The 17,107-nt window shown below is 35.7% G+C and overlaps 1 protein-coding gene across 1 annotated transcript; it reads right to left on the reverse strand.

The window, feature by feature from the left end:
- Nucleotides 1–674: 674 nt before the first annotated feature.
- Nucleotides 675–12,457, reverse strand: LOC110880451 (sterol 3-beta-glucosyltransferase UGT80B1). Its single transcript, XM_035979065.1, has 14 exons — nucleotides 11,421–12,457; nucleotides 9,808–9,968; nucleotides 8,131–8,373; nucleotides 7,384–7,495; nucleotides 6,844–7,014; nucleotides 6,687–6,750; nucleotides 6,090–6,147; nucleotides 5,812–5,986; nucleotides 3,713–3,843; nucleotides 3,419–3,521; nucleotides 3,265–3,341; nucleotides 2,654–2,701; nucleotides 2,120–2,269; nucleotides 675–1,184 (listed from the first exon to the last, which is right to left on the reverse strand). The coding sequence occupies exons 1-14, from the start codon at nucleotides 11,539–11,541 to the stop codon at nucleotides 981–983; spliced, it is 1,818 nt and encodes a 605-aa protein (XP_035834958.1). The 5' UTR covers nucleotides 11,542–12,457; the 3' UTR covers nucleotides 675–980.
- Nucleotides 12,458–17,107: the final 4,650 nt, after the last annotated feature.

The raw sequence follows: 17,107 nt of genomic DNA on the forward strand, positions 1-17,107 counted from the left end.
CTCTTTCCATCATCAGGTATTACATCACCAATAGTAACATGCTGTGCATGCTATATGTCGTTTGACATCAGTGAAGCAAAGAGAGCATGCTACGTTGCGATATACTTTTTCCATACATTGTGCTATGTTATCCAGCCGAGAACCATTCGATTAAGCGTGCCGCAACGCGCGCGGGGTTTAAAACTAGTTTATATAATTAACAACCCAAATGCCCAATGTCCAAATGTTAACTCATAGGCCCAATGACCAAACCTTTTATGGAGTAAGACCTAAATATGTCAAAATATTATTGTGTTAAGCCCATGATTTTCTCAAATATGTCAAAATATTATTGTGTCAAGTCTTGTACAATAAATGGTTACATCAAAGAAGTACCTTTCATTTAAACTGGTGTATCCAGTGATGGACCCAAGAATTATTTGTTGGGTGTACGGATGGGGTGTTCAACCATATTTTCATGGAATGCGGTCGGGTTTTTTTTGCCTAAACTATACACTAATTTTTTTAAGGTGTGCGGCCACCCACCTTGGCCTAAGGGTGAGTTCGCCAATGGGTGTATCGTTTATAGAAGCTTGTTGTCGTATTACCCGTCGCAACGCAACCGTTGAACAACGATGCTTTTCGACAACGAACCTTGCGAAGTTACAACTCATGAACTCATATAACATGACATATCACCCCCAAATAAATATAAATAGTAAACAAACCATGAAATGATCATACATTCTACAATAGAATGAATCACTTCTACATGCGCTGTACAACTAGCCATGCACAATGTACAACCGACGCATCACTGACGCTACTTAACCTACACATACCAAACCAAACCTTAAAAACATGATTCTTTGTTCCAAACCATTACCATGTGCCGATAAACCCTTATTTCTTGGTGCTCAAAACCATGAACAAAATGAATGAAATGCCGAAAAACAATGAAGTTGTAAAAATGGGCGCGAGAAACGTTATATAAACACACTCTATCGACCACAACCACAATATAATGCAATCTGAGTGAACAGCCATTGTAAAGGGTTTGGATCGTCTTCATCTTCGTGCTGTGAGGGCGGTGCTGATGACAGCGGCATATCTGGCGGCAAGTGGCGGTGAAAGGCGTCGACTGCGTTTGCAACACCATCTTCGTTTTCTAACAGCTTTGCTAAATCCATTGCTCGAGTTTTAACCTATGAAAATTTTAGCAGTTTTAATTTTAACATAGAGTAAATTGTCATTTTAGTCCCTGAGGTTTGACCAAAATTGTCAGTTTAGTCCAAATAGTTTTTTTCTTGCTATTTTAGTCCAAATAGTTTTGTTTTCTGCCATTTTAGTCCCTGACTTTTTTCATTTTTTGCCTTTTTCATCCAACCCACTAACTCCATTCAAAAAATTTAGTTAACTTAGGTGAATTTTGGTCAAACCACATTTTTCTTTCTTTTTTTTGCAGGTACAATGGTACGCGGATGGTGTTGTGCTGGTTTACAGTGAAGATGATGGCGGTGGTTGTTGGTTTTATGATGATGGCGGTGGTGTTGGTTGATGATGTGGGTGGTGGAAAAGTGGCCGGTGGTGGTGGAAATGGTGGGTGGTGATGGTGGTGGGGTGAGTGGTGATGGTGGTGACGGTGTAGGCAGGTGGTGGCGATGATAGAAGGTTGTGATGGGGTGGGTGGTGGGAGGTGGTGGTGGTCGATGAAAATGGCAAAAAATGACAAAAGTCAGGGACCAAAATGGCAGAAAACAAAACTATTTGGACTAAAGTGACAATTTTGGTCAAACCTCAGGGACTAAAATGGCAATTTACTCTTTAACATACAATATTAAATCTGTTCTACAAAGTGTCAAGTGAGTAAATACGAACATTAACTACTTGTTAAATGTCTAAAATACCCTTCACTAATGATAGAATTGGGGGGGGGGGGGGGGGGTATTTTAGCCGCTATATCACCCTGATCGTTTATTTAGTGACAGACGTCATTATAAGTAAACGATATTATTTTAGCTGGCTATGAAACGGTAAAAAGGAGAATTTTATTATTTTGAAAGGGTAAAATACAAAATAATTTAACTTTTAAAAGGGTATATATAAGATTAATCCTAAAAAAGATTATTATTTAACTGACCTCCGGTTGTAGCATAAATTCTATTGCAAGTGAAAGTGCTTCAACGGTGAGTTGAGAAATTGGTATCGGGCTCGGGCCTAATCCTCTATGATATATTCTATCACCCCAAAAATATTGATCTCCAAAGAACGGAACAATAGTCGTCGGACACTGCAATTTTAGATCACGCGTGTATGCAAAATCAATATAACTTAATAAACTCAAGAACAAATGAATTGAAAGATTATTATATATTATATTATTAGAGAAAGTTTAAAATACAAAGTCCCTTAACGTGTGAAGCGTATGCGACCACCAAATAACGTGCGTAATTAGGGGTTTCTCAAGCGTAATTTTTGTGTTTCGCTCATGCGTGATTTTGTGTTTTACCTATGTGTGAATAGGGTTTGAATTTTATAACGTGCGTAATTTACAAATGAACATGCGTAATTAAGTCGCGTACGCTTCGCACGTTAAGGGGCAATTGTTTGTACGTTAACCTTCCCCTATACTATTATATATACACATATGTATATACGTATATACAGATATTACCCCCGCTCTCAATCCTGTAGCAGTAGTTCCAGCACCTCCATGATGAACCTGCAAAAATACAAAATATATGATCGATTTTAATATGATTTCAACGATTCAAACCATGAAATGGGAATCACAACCGCACAACTTTTCTCACAAAAAAAAATGAATATGGACCGACAAGATAAACCTATTAAATATTCACCCTCACAAAAAAAAAAAAAAAAAAAAAAATTGCATTTGAAGAAAATAAAAATTTAATCTTTATGTAATAGAAGCGCATTGTCACGGGTCAAATGTCTAAAGGTCGTTTTGCTAGGGTTTGTACTTGAACCCTTGGGTTCACTGGCCAGTCCGGGACTTTATCACGGACGGCCTCAACGGATAAGGCGGTGTACTTGTCTATCCGACAAACGCACCACTAGTCGAGAGCTGTTGTCGCTCTCCTGATGAGTCCAAGGCAGGACGAAACCAGTGACCCAGATCAAGAGCGGGATGGATTGGTTTATCCCCGGGTAACGGGGGATGCCACATGGGGATCGAAAGATAACTCCGTGACAGTCCGCCCACTAAAGTTTTTGTAATGGTAATGCATACCCATATTAGAAACGTGTAAATATATAACTTACCACGGCTGCACATTGAGGAAAGAGCCAATCATGAGGGCAATCCACTAGAAGAAAAACATCATCCGGAATATTTGGAACTGTAAATTTCCAATTTTACCCCAACGGGTCAAGAAAATTAATAGAGAAATGATGTCAAATAATTGAAGAAACTTACAAGTCCCAAGATCTCCCCATCCTCGGTCAATTATCCCCCTTTGACCAGTTTTCCTCAAGGCCTCCAAAATGATATTCGTGGTTTTTGCCGAATCTTCAAGTGGCTTAAAAAAACAAATGAAAATTATTATTATAACACGATTAATTACATAGTTAAGTAGGCATTGATACCATAAACGTATATCACATTGTTAAGCTTCATCAAAAAACAATAAAATTTGACTTCTATGGTCAAACATTATACAAAAAAAATGTGTCATTTGTAATATAAGATATACGATATCAGTGTCCATACCATGCTCCCGAACCCAATATATATGGGACTCGTTCCTTTTCCGATCCATTTAACAAATTCTTCAGGTGGTTGATATTTGGAACCAAGATTCAAGAAACAATAACCGACAACATCCACCATCGGGCCCCAGTCTGCATAGAAGCCACACGTAAGCAAATTGGATGTGAGATATCAAATAATCTAAATAAGATAATTGATCGTAACAAACATGAAATACTTAAGGAATCTATACTATATAATAAAAGAAACCACTTTAGGGACACTTGTCATTATATTAGGCCATCTCTTATAGATAATCATTATTTTAGTTTAATCTTTTCTAATTAATTATAGACAATACTCCAACTAAATATTATTTAGTTTTATATCTTATATTAAATAATATATTTGTTATTTTCTTTTGTTTGTTTATTTAATATTAACATGAATTTATCGGATTGATTAGTTTTTTTTTTTTTTGAACGGTAAAACAACATTATCGGATTGATTAGTTGATAGACCAAAATTGATGAATATATGAAATATACAACTGAATTACAAAATATATATATTGAGTAATAACATACGTAATTTCAGCATTATTATTATTATTATTATTATTATTATTATTATTATTATTATTATTATTATTATTATTAGGTTAGAATCCCGTGTAATACACGGGTTGAATAAATGTAAATTTATATACTAAATAATAAAATAATATATCTTTAAAAATCCCGTTTATTACATGGATTGAATAAATGTAATTTTATATATTAAATAATAAAAAAAGTTATATTTTTAAGAACCCTGTGTATTGTACGGGTTGAGTAAATTTAATTTTATATATTAAATAATGAAAAAAGTTACATTTTTAAGAACCTCATGTATTGTATGGGTTGAGTACATGTAATTTTATATATCAATCAATGTGTAATACATGAGGTTTTTTAAGATATAACTTTTTTATTATTTGATATATAAAATTAGATTTATTTAATTCGTACAATACACGGGGGTTTTTTAAGGATATATATTTTTTTATTATTTAGTATAGAAAATTACATTTATTCAAATCGTGTAATGCGCATACTTTTAAAGATGTAATTTTTTATTATTTGGTATATAAAATTACATTTATTCAACCCGTGTAATAAATAAGGTTTTTAAAGATGTATTATTTTATTATTTGGTAAACAATATTACATTTATTCAACCCGTGGTTTTAAAGATATAACTTTTTTTATTTGGTATATAAAATTACACTTATTCAACCCGTACAATATGGTTCTTATATATATAACTTTTTATTATTTAATATATAAAATTATATTTATTCAACCCGTACAATAATTGAGGTTTTTAAAGATATATTGTTTTATTATTTAATATAAAAAAATTATTTATTCAACCCCGTGTAATACACGGGGTTATAACCTAGTTACTATATAAAAAAGGAGAGATGCCTTAGAATATGAAAGTGAAGTCTCCAATATTTCGGTTAAAAGAATGCGTAACTCCGAAATGATTAGTTTTGTTGCAAGTGTTACGATTATCAACATATGAATACTCGACCCTTGCATATTAGAAGCAAAGTCTTTTAACCGAGATTTTTGGTTGGATGAAAACTAAAAGAAAAAGAAACCATATGTAAAAGGGGTTGGATAAAAATGGCAAAAACAAAAAAGAAAAATGTATATTGACCAAAATGCCCATGAGTTAACTGAGATTTTTGGACGGAGTTAGTGAGTTGGACGAAAACGACAAAAAATGGGAAAACTCAGGACCTTGAAGAGGAAAAAAAATATTTGGACTAAAGTGGCGTTTGGGGCCAAACCTCAGGGACTAAAATGGCAATTTTCTCATTTTATTTTAATAAAACAGATTGTCTCTGTAAAATAAAGTTCTCTTAAATTATATTTAAAAGATTAACTATTCAAAAATAATAATAATAATAATAATAATAATAAAAATAGGTGGTTGTTTTTCTATTCGATCTGACCCGACCCGTTTCGACACATACTAAAAATTGCCCATTTTGACCGTAACGTGTTACCAAACCCGCCCGACACATCTATTTTGCCACATATATTATAAGCACAATAAACAATTCTTACCGCTTGGTTTGGATACAACATGTGGGCTCCACATGTAGCCAATCGGAAAATGAGATATTGAACCGCGATACATGCTAAAATAAGCAATTGGAGCAAGTTTTAACTTTTTTCTAAAGTCGTTTATATATCCTCTTATGCCCCACCATATCAAAAGGTCTACAACTATATACGATAGCTGGATAGAAAAAAAAAAAAAAAAAAAAAGAAATCATGAATTTGTTATTGAAAACAACGATTAAAAATCTTAATTGTTGACAAATTCATGAATGAAGATGTACCCAATAACCAGCACTTTGGGGCACACGCGCTAACGGAGAAGGGAACTCTGACGTCGGCCTGCCTATACAAAAGAGACGTAAGAACTAATATTATATTGTTATAATATTATGAGTAAAGTACACCGATGGTCCCTATGGTTTACCAAAATTTGGATTTGGCCCTTAGTTTTCCAAAAGTACACAGATGGTCCCTGTGGTTTGCACTTTGTAACGCATTTAGTCCCCAGCTTTTTCCAAAAGTACATGGATGGTCCCTGTGGTTTGCACTTTGTAGCGCATTTAGTCCCTAACTTAGACATGCTAAAACCTTTGGATTTGTTGGCTGGGGACTAAATGCGTTACAAAGTACAAACCACAAGGACTATCCGTGTACTTTTGGAAAGCTAGGGACCAAATCTAAAATTTTGGTAAACCACAGGGACCATCCGTGTGTTTTACTCTTATTTTAATAGCAATATGATCCTGCATATTGTAAATGTGATTAACTTAATCTATAGAGTTCAAAAGACATGCAATGACCAATTTTATTGTCAACATAATAGAAAAAAGAAGGATTTATTTGGGTCAAAATGTAGGAGATAAAAAGTCAAAACTCACGTCCAAGGCATTGTGAAGAACATGTGAAGAGGTACACCAAGAGCTTCCGCAACGTGTGCATGCCCTATCGAAAAAAATAATAATCAACAGAAAATAATAATAATTATAAATAATAATCAACAGAAAATATTCAGTAAAAAAGGTAACATGAACTGACCATACGCCGGAGGATTTGCAATGATTGCCTGAGCCCGAAACGGTTTCCCGCTTTTCAAATCGGGTTCCGTGCATGCAGGAAGAAGTGATTCAATAATCGCCTTTAATTGCTTCCTTTGTGTAGATATTTCACCGGGTGCTGACGGAATAAGACCTTTATTTCTCGCCATATCTAAGATCAAAAAAAATATATATATTTTTACGTATAACAACGGCATCAAACAAAATAATCAAAAATGATTTTGATATCGGTTCGTTATAGACCTTTATTTATCACTAACGTGTCAAACGTGCAACATAAAAACAATAATGTTGCCCATAGTATATTTTTAACCTCCTAAATGATTTTATAAAAAAAAAGGTTTCGATAATTATTGTAATAATATCACATGATCATATTTGGCACACTTCTTGTTTAAAGAAAACTTGAAATTTATTGACAAAAATGTTTTGGCTCAATCCTATCCGACCCATTTTAAAACAAACACCCCCCCCCCCTCCGCCGACTTTGACAACTAATTTTACGTGAAAGACCTCTTACATCCGGCCAAAATACGGGGATCACCGCCCAAAGGGTAGAAATCTACACCAGCCGATTCTACAAAAGAGCGAAAATTTGCATGTGTTGCCAATCTAACTTGATGACCAAATTCCTGCAAATAAAATATAACCTTTTAATGAGAAGTAACCTCTTAAAAGAATAATATTATGTTCACTTTTCTACCAAATGATAATAATGCATCCAGGATTTTTAATATGTTTTAAGAGTAAAATGCCATTTTCGTCCCTGAGGTTTGGCAAGTTTTGCGACTTTCGTCCAAAGGTTTATTTTTCCACATCCGGATCCAAAAGGTTTGAAATCCTTATCATTTTCATCCGGCTCGTTAACTCCATCCATTTTTCTCCGTTACGTCAGGGGTACTTCCGTCTTTTTTGTTAACTTAAAATGCAATTCGGTCTTTTTAAGGGGTTTTCGGTCTTTTTACATAAAGCGAAAGTGGTCGAATTGCCCTTTAAATCAACAAAAAGACGGAAATACCCTTGACCTAACGGAGAAAAATGGATGGAGTTAACGAGCTGGATGAAAATGACAAAGATTTCAAACCTTTAGGATCCGGATGTGAAAAAATAAACCTTTGGACGAAAATCGCAAAACTGGCCAAACCTCATGGACGGAAATGGCATTTTACTCTATATTTAAAGATGAACTTTTTTTCTTGGGAAAAAAGAAAAAATGCAAAATAGAATACTTTTAGACAACGAGTGTATTTGTTTAGCGAAAACATGCCTGAAGTCTCTTTGACATAGCAAGAAAAGGTTGAACATCTCCTCTTGTACCAACCACAAGCACTGCAATATTTAACTTTGGAACCGTTTTATTAGTATCGGTAACAATATAATCCATATCCGGATGGAACCCTTCAATTTTCTGATATTCAAACAACTCCGAAGCTACGGGTGCACTTTTAGATAAATCCACTTCCACCGTACCATCACTTTGAATTTTTACGAGTTCCACAATAAGCTTTTGCTGAAAATTTTAAAAATAATAAAATTAATAATAGTACTAACGCTAACAATAAGCTTTTGAATTCTTCCATAAATCATAATAGTGATAATGCATAACTACTAGCTAAGCACCTAAGCAGTCAATAGCGGTGCTATAGTGGTTAGCGGACCTCAGGGTGTGTAGCGGTCCAAATAGCGGTGGCCTATAGCGGTTCCGCTATTAGCGGTGCTAAATACCGTTAAATACCGCTATAGCGGCGCTATAGCGGTGGCCTATATCGGTTATAGCAGTAACGGTGTTTGATTGTGTTAATTCTTAAATTAAATACTTCAAAGTTACTATTAGTATTTGATTTGCAAGAGGTTTTTGATAATGGAATGATATTACTATGAATTTTGATATTACTATTAATATTTTTCAAAGATATATTTATATATATATAAAAATACATAAATTATGCATGGTATAAAAATTACCGCTATATCACCGCTATATCACCGCTATACCACCGCTATACCACCGCTATAACCTATATATCATATAGCGGACCTTGACCGCTATTCGATTTTGGACCGCTTTAACTGCATAGCTAAGCAGTAAATGTGGTAAAAAATAGGATATCGGAGACAGAGATTTGAGATATCGCTTATCGCGGTGGGATATCGGTAATTTTAATATCATGCAAAATTTATATATATAGCAATTTAACACTAAAAATCCAGTATACTCTCCTACCATTAACAAATTAACCTTTTGCAACTTGCTAAACACTAACAATTGTAGCAAGTAGGAACTCATTAAGACTTAAAACACTAACAGCAGCAATAAGAAGAAAGACAAATGGTAGAACTAAGAAGAAAGGTACTGATATCGGGAAAATCGGTGATATATCGGTCAACATCGCCGATAATATAGGTACCGATATTTTACATGGGGACCGATAAACGATATATCGGTGGTATATTAACTGCAGCATAAGTATAGATATAAATACATATTTGTATTCAATGGGTTGAGTTCATTTCAGAACTCTAAATAACTACAGAACTTTCAGAACTCATAATAAACAATCATTTTATATATAAGTTTTTGTATTTAGGATGTTTTTATCATCTATTATATGTATTTCTTTGATTACATACATGTTAAAAGTAGTTTACATATGTTTAATTGCCAAAATTATATATATGTGTCATAACTAATTACATATATGTAAAAAAAACTAGTTTACATATGTGTAATTATAAAATTACATATAAAAAATGATTAAATTACTCTTAACATGTATGTAATCGTAAAAATACACATAATAAATGATAAAATTATCCTAAACATAAATATATATAATTAAAAAGATTGTTTATTAGGAGTTCTGCGAGTTCTGTAAATATTTATGGTTCTGAAATGATCCTGGCCCTTCAATATAATATCTAAATAGGTGACATTAAAACTCACCTTTTCACGTTCTGACAATCGATCTAATTTGAGTTCATGTTTTGGAATCCATGATTGCGTCCACCATTTTTCAGTCATGGATTTAGAATATGCAGCCTCCTTATGATCAGTGAATAATTTTCGGCGTACGGTCGCAGGTGCTGTAACACTATGATTCAAGGCTTTAAAAAAAAACAGACGTTAAAATGCAGAACCAATAACCAAATAAATTTTCATATGAAGATAAATAAATAAATAAATAAACAATATAAAATAAAAACAATTTGTTTACCACTTTCGAAGTGAACTAGTACCTATTTACATGTAACAAGTAATGATAAGATAATTGAATTTAAAGCGAAAGTGCGAAACCACTATCTACTTTAAAGAAGGGCAGTTTAGGAAGATCTTGTTAATCTTGATGTTTAAATATGGAATTGGACTCGGTTTTGGGACGTTGATCAAGCATAAAGTGAACCATTTTTGGAACTATTCAAACTTTAAGACGAGTGTGCATGTTATTTTAAGGACTAACTATGCATTAATTAAAAAATTAATATCCCACCTGAAGAATAAGAACACATGAACAAAGTCATAGAATTATATCTAATTTACTTTTCTTGTTATAAAATTTATCATGAAGAGCGCACGCTGAAATCTCATAAAGAACATATAAGAAAACAATAAATTCAGGACCCTTTTAGCCATTACTAAGTTAATAATTTCATATGACAAAATGCAAAATAATAAAAATAATCAGACCAAATAATACTGTTAGCTATGTAGTTAATATCCCGATATATCAACCGATATATTAGTGATATATCGGTTATCGGTCCCTTGCCGAGATAGCGGTACAAAATATTGGTCAGAATATCAGTACCGATAATATCAGCAATATTGTCCGATATTTGACCGATATAGGACAATATTTGATCGATAAATCACCGATTTTCCCGATATCAGTACCATTCTTCTTATTTCTACCGTTCATTTTTCTTCTTATTGCTGCTATTAGTGTTTTAAGTCTTAGTCAATTCTTACTTATTACAATTGTTAGTGTTAAATTGCTATATATATAAATTTAGCATGATATTAAAATTACCGATATCCCACTGTGATAACCGATATCTCAAATATCGGTCCTTGACCAATATCCGATATTTTACCGCATTAACTACTTAGACTGTTAGCCATATAACTTGTTTTTTGGTGAAAAAAAATTGTTCTTGCAAGAATTTAAAGATAAAAACACTCCATGATCATGTAAGAATTTGCAAATTTGGATAAAATGCATAATTTTTTACACGTTTTCTGTCCCGAATCCCTTGTTTTGTGAATTGCTTTGTTTGCAACAAAAAACCAACTATGATGATTCCAGACACTGATAACTCAATTACAATTTACAGGCAAGCATGATTATCAATTTATGATCAATATATGAATGCTAACTTTAACAATAAGGCCTGTAAATAATCACTTTACAGTGAATAAAGCAATCTTTTAAGCAATTTCGCTTCGGGAACACATGTCCCCGACATAAAAACATGCAATTGTAGTACAACTGGCTCAAAATTTTGTGAAACCAACATCAATAATACTATGTATTACAAGTTAAGATTATGGTAACTAACCCTTTCGAGGATGCGGTGGAGCACTATAACTCAAATCTTTCGGTTTAGAAACCTCTTGATTAGAAGTACTAGCACCATAAGATTCTACATTTGCAACTTTATTCTCTAACTGTTCATCCATATCATCTGATAAGCTTCAAGAACACCACAAACTCTCAATTCTTGAATTCTTGAATTGTACGAGGTTAATCAAGAAACCCACCAAAACCCTTGAAGCAAATCAAAAACCCACAAAAACCCTTGAAGCAAATCGAAACCCCACTTGACCTAACTAATAAAAATCGAAACTTTTCAAGACCCAGTTTCTTGAATTTCACAAAAAGCAAGAGAAACCCACCAAAACCCTTCAAGAAACGCCTTCTTTGAATCTGAAATTGAATAAAAAGATCCAAATTTAACTTAAAAAACACAAGGAAAACAAGACAACCTTAATTCAAGAATACCCAATTTCTTAACTTTCACAAAAAAACTAGAAAAACCCACCAAAACCCTTCAAGAAAATTGAAAAAAGAATCCAAAGTTGAGACCTTTTTGAGTTCAACCTCAAGAACACAAGAAAAACAAGACACCCTTAATTCAGGAATAATAAAAATAAAAATAATATCCAAATACTGAAAAACAATTTCTGTGTGTTTTCAAGATGTTTCATTCACGTGCACCCAATGAAATTATGAAGCACGCAAAAATTGTAATTATCGAACAGATTCACACACGAAAAACAGAAGACTTGGAGGATACAAACACAGGAAAATAATAGGAATTTGACCACAGCTACTCCGTCAATTTAGGTAAAGATTATTATTAATTATTATTATTTAATTACAAAATAATAATAAAATAAAATAAATAAAAAAGGTGACTAAAAAGACTTGTAAAGCTTCAAGAAGATGAAGCTAAAGAATATTATAAAAGGTTTGATTGATGGTTGGGTTGGGTATGGGAAGTGTGTTGTTATCATTCTGTTTCCTGTGAATAGTAACATGTGAGAGTGTTTTATTAAATTTGACCGGTTGATGTTAATTGTCTTGTGTTGGGATGAACTGTATTTCATGTTTTTTAGGGTTTTCTTACACGTTTTAGGTGGTCCACTTCATTTTATGTCTTGTTGAACCTTGATGCTGGCATTGTTGGTAGGAGCTTTCATGATTTATGATAGATGAAGCCAGGGGCGGAACCAATGTAGAATGAGCCGTAGTATGGGCTACGGCTCAACCCGGTATTCGTAGTGTAACTTTTTTTTTCGGTTTTATACAAAGCATATCTCAAAACATATACGAGGATACCTCTAAGAGAAAATTATGAAACTTTATATTATTCATTAAGCCCAAAACTTGTTTGGTAACAAATCCCAAATGATTAGTTTTATGATAATTAAGCCCAAATTGTAATAACTAATAAAACCCAAATAATAGAATAAGTGATCTTGGGCGACTTATGGTTGAAATGGGAACACATAGTTCTTGTCCTTTGGTTTATCGGATAATGAAGCTAGCTTTGGTTTTACCGGTTGCAACCGCAACCGTTGAAAGATGTTTTTCGAAATCGAAGCTTAGACGGATTTACGTAATCGAATGGCCCGGAATTTTTGAACAATGCCATGTTTGTGCGGTCGATTTTTTTTTTTTCATAAAGTAAAAGTAGACGATGTGATGGAACGATTTCAAGCTATGAAAAGAAGGAGATGACAAATCTATTAGGTATTTATTTTACTTTATTTATTTATTGTTGTTTTTTTAATATTGTATGATTGCACGGTAAATTTTTTTGGGATACTCCTGATTTAATGGGCTAGTTCCGCCACTTGATGAAGCTATCGTAGTTTAACCGGTCTGACTGGATGAACCGGTTTAAATTTTCTTTTGCTATTTTAAGTTTTCAACTACCTTTTATAAGTGACTTGACTTGTTATTACTTAAAACTAGTGGAATTTTTTCGCGTGTTGCGACGAGAGTTTGGTCGGTATTGCTTAGGTTTATTGTGGCATCCGTATGGTAGTTGCACTTGATATTGTAATCAAAAGATAAAACCAAAAAAATCAAGTTGTGATATGCTCAAAAGTATATAGATACATACTTTGCATTGATCGAAGACCATAAAAATAAATATTAGTAACGATTTTGATAATATTGATAGATGAAGCATCAAAGTATATCTCGTATATCTCATCTGACGGGTTGAAGAGTTTAATAATGATGTTATAATTATATATATATATATATTGATTTTCGAGGGACGATAAATAGTGACTTTATTTTTGTAATAATATATAGTTTTTATTATTTTATTATTTAATATATTATAATAGTTTATTATTATATTTACTTTTAATAACATATTTTCTTGAGTAAATTGCGGTTTTGGTCCTTGTGGTTTATTGCCAATTGCTATATCTTACAAAATTTAAAAGTCTTGCAAGTTTCATACAAAGGTTTCTAGTTTATTGCAGTTTTACTCCACTATACTAACTCCATCCACTTTCTAGTTAAAACCTGATCACATGAGAGGCATGTGATGGGCTAAATCGTAACAAAAAAAACAACTTTCTAATGTCATTTTTCTCCAGGATGTTGTATGCGATCTCCACCTAGGGTTTCCAAATGTCTGACCAAAATCTCCATTCTTCTTCTTCTTCAGACAAAGTTATGTGGTTTTCTTTTTAAAACTGGTAATTGGGTTGTGTTATCGACCCTATATAGTATGTATTTTCAACACCTTTAAACTACCAGTTTTCATATATACCTTTTACCGGGATTTAGTTCTGATGAAACAATGGTTAACCGGGCAGGGTTAACACACTGGTCTCGTCAAGAAGGGTTAATCCCTTCCTCTCGAGGATCGTTGGCTGGATCACCGGTGGTTGATCTCCTGCACAAGGAAACAAGCCGTGACTCGCAACAAGGAGGATGGGGTGGGGGGTGCTCCTTGTTACCACTCTCCGGCGTGAGAATCAGTAGTTTGCTTGGGAAGCAAAGTAAGATAGTAGTAGTAGTGAGAGAGTTGTGAAGAGATACCTCAAACCTGGTTTGGGGTTGGTATTTATAGCCGAGGAGTGAAGGAGGATGATGATGGATGGACTGACGACGTGCTGCACCTTTGCAGGTGTGTCAGGCTCGTCGGTTGTGGAGGTTACGCCACGTCAGTCCATTGCTTACGTAGCTCTGACAGGTAACTGCCATTGGTGCCACTTGCACTGTGGTGTCAGTCCCACTTGTTTGAGTGCACAGAATGCGGTGCAAGCCGCGTCGCTACGTGCGGTAACATCTGAAGTTACCGCGTCTCCTACTTGTGATCAAGGAATACGCGAGATGCGGTGCTAGCCGCATCGTCGTCTTGCCTGCATCCCTTGTCGTGACGAAAATGCCCGTATGGTGCGGTGTCAGCCGCACCGTTACGTTCATCTTCTTCTATGCCTAAGGTAAGGCTTTCTTGTATTGATAGAAGTGTTCACTGGATGCGGTGCGATGCCGTATCGCTGTGAATACTTCCGTTTTCATACACCAGATGTGATGCTATGTCGCATCACTCTACCGTTCTCATGTTCCATGTAAGTCCTCCTTCGTTACTAGATAGATTGGATTCAACCCTTGTGCCGACGCGTTCTCGCATGGGCACAAGTAGGTTGTTAGCTAGTGGGGGGTTTTGATAAGGGTAATGGTCACTCGCGGTCGATGTTGACGCGAGATCTGGGACCATACCCCTTCAAGTCCCCCCAGTCTAGTGTTGCTGCCACATACAAGTTGTATGTGGGAGGAGTACTGGACTATGGTGTTTGGAAGGTAGTTTGGAGTCTGTAGAAGATCCTAGACCATGTGTGGTCTTTTCTGTATGTAAATCAAGCTGGAGGTTTGGAAGGGTCATCTGACGCCTCTTCCGTATCGGTGAAGGAATCTCGTCGGACGCGAAATTCTCAGCCGATTTATGTCACCAGGTGGCTTGCCACCTGTTGTTGTGCCGAAGGTCTCTTGGAGACTTTGTTAGTAATGCTGCACAAACTTCGAACCAACCTCTGAGATGGTGGTTTGAAGGTATGCAGAGGTTTCCCATCCTTTAAAGGTGGTCTTTTCTTCATACCAATTGTTGAATTGGTGCATGAAGAAGAAAAGAAACTTTTGGACCAATCTTTGAGACTGGGATCAAAAGTAGTTGATGCTTGTAAGTGCTTTGCTCAAGCTCTATGTTCAGCATCTAGTCATGAGGTGACGATCCCTTTTTTGTTGGGTTTTCGTGTTCGTCGTCATAGCTCTCTAGTAACCGCACGTTCTTTGCGGTTACCTCGTTGCGTCATTGTTGGCCATGTTTGGTCGAACAATGTATATTCGTACTATGGGTAAATAAACATGGTCATAGGCAAGGGTATGCCCACCATTGTTTATTCTATCCGGCCCATAGGCGGGCAAACAAAGTCATAAGCAGACTTGTTACCGCTGTTCGGACGCTTGCTGTTCGACAAAGGCTCGTTTAGAGCGCTTATCTGCGTTCGTTTTGTAGCCACTTACCTTCCCACTCCAATACCGAGTTTGCCTTGAAGTAGCATTGCTCGGTGATGTGGAGTGAGCTTGGCTCTTCCATAGCAACCACTCTGCGGAAGCTATGGTTATGTCCGTAGCTCCTCGTGAGTGTCTGTGGTTTTGCATTACCACATTCGTTCGAAGCGGGTGTGTTGCTCGGATGTAGCTCTTGAAGGTTCAGGAGACAGGGTTGCTGATGTGCGTTCGCGTGCATTCCCTTCCTTCCTTTTGTTAAAGGAGGTGTTCATGTACCCTCTGCGGTTGTGAACCGGACAGGAGGGATTTGAAGCTTGAAGAGAATGAAGGCAATGCGGTTCCCCTGTGTCTGAGATGCGGTTCAGTCCAACGGACAACGCTGGTTCTGAGCATCTGACACACTTGAACGGGCTCGTGTGTGTCATGTCCGCATGTTCCACGTGTGCTCGTGGGTAGTGCGGATAGGTATTATACCCCATTATAGTGTAGAGATATATATTTTTACCTATTTTTAGGGGTATGTTAAAAACGACATGCGGTATGGGTTATGGTGCGGTATACCAGAGAAACCGCATGCCGCTTATAATTGGATAATGTAGTCGCTTTTTGTTGCATACGTGGCTGATCTCACGTGTGAGTTGGTGGAAGTTGGTGAGATCTTCCTGGCATGTGCTGAAATGAAAGGACGTTTGCACTGCCCGAGGCATTAAATGCACTGTAGCGAAGAGTGTAAACGTCTCTTTTGTCAGGCGCGTGGGCGGCCACGCGCGCGTGACAACCGTCAGCGAAAACGGCGCTTGACACGTGGTGTCATGCGATTCGCTCTTTTTGAACGTGACGGTTTGTTTTCTCCCTCCGCATTAATTGCGATGGGTATATAAGGGGAAACCGTTCGTGGTTTCCCCTCACTTGTTCGAAATTTCAAAAATTTGCCGGTGAGAGAATCTTTTCTTTGTCTTCTCCGACGATATTTCTTGAAGTTCCGGTGAGGTTTTTAGTTTTTCCACTCACTGTCGTCTGTTTCTTCTGTTATATCTGATGGCTGAACCATCAAGTCCACATAATGTGGAGGGTGAAAACCCAGAACAGCCGGTAATAGCGGCTGATGAAGATGATGACGTTGACGTTCCCGGTGGTGGGTTACCGGTGTTGAAGTGGTCAAAGGGTGGTTTTAAACTCCTGATGGCCACTGTGCAGATGGCC

Source organism: Helianthus annuus, chromosome 10 (genome assembly GCF_002127325.2).
Source record: "Helianthus annuus cultivar XRQ/B chromosome 10, HanXRQr2.0-SUNRISE, whole genome shotgun sequence".
In the NCBI taxonomy this organism is placed as follows: Eukaryota; Viridiplantae; Streptophyta; class Magnoliopsida; order Asterales; family Asteraceae; genus Helianthus; species Helianthus annuus.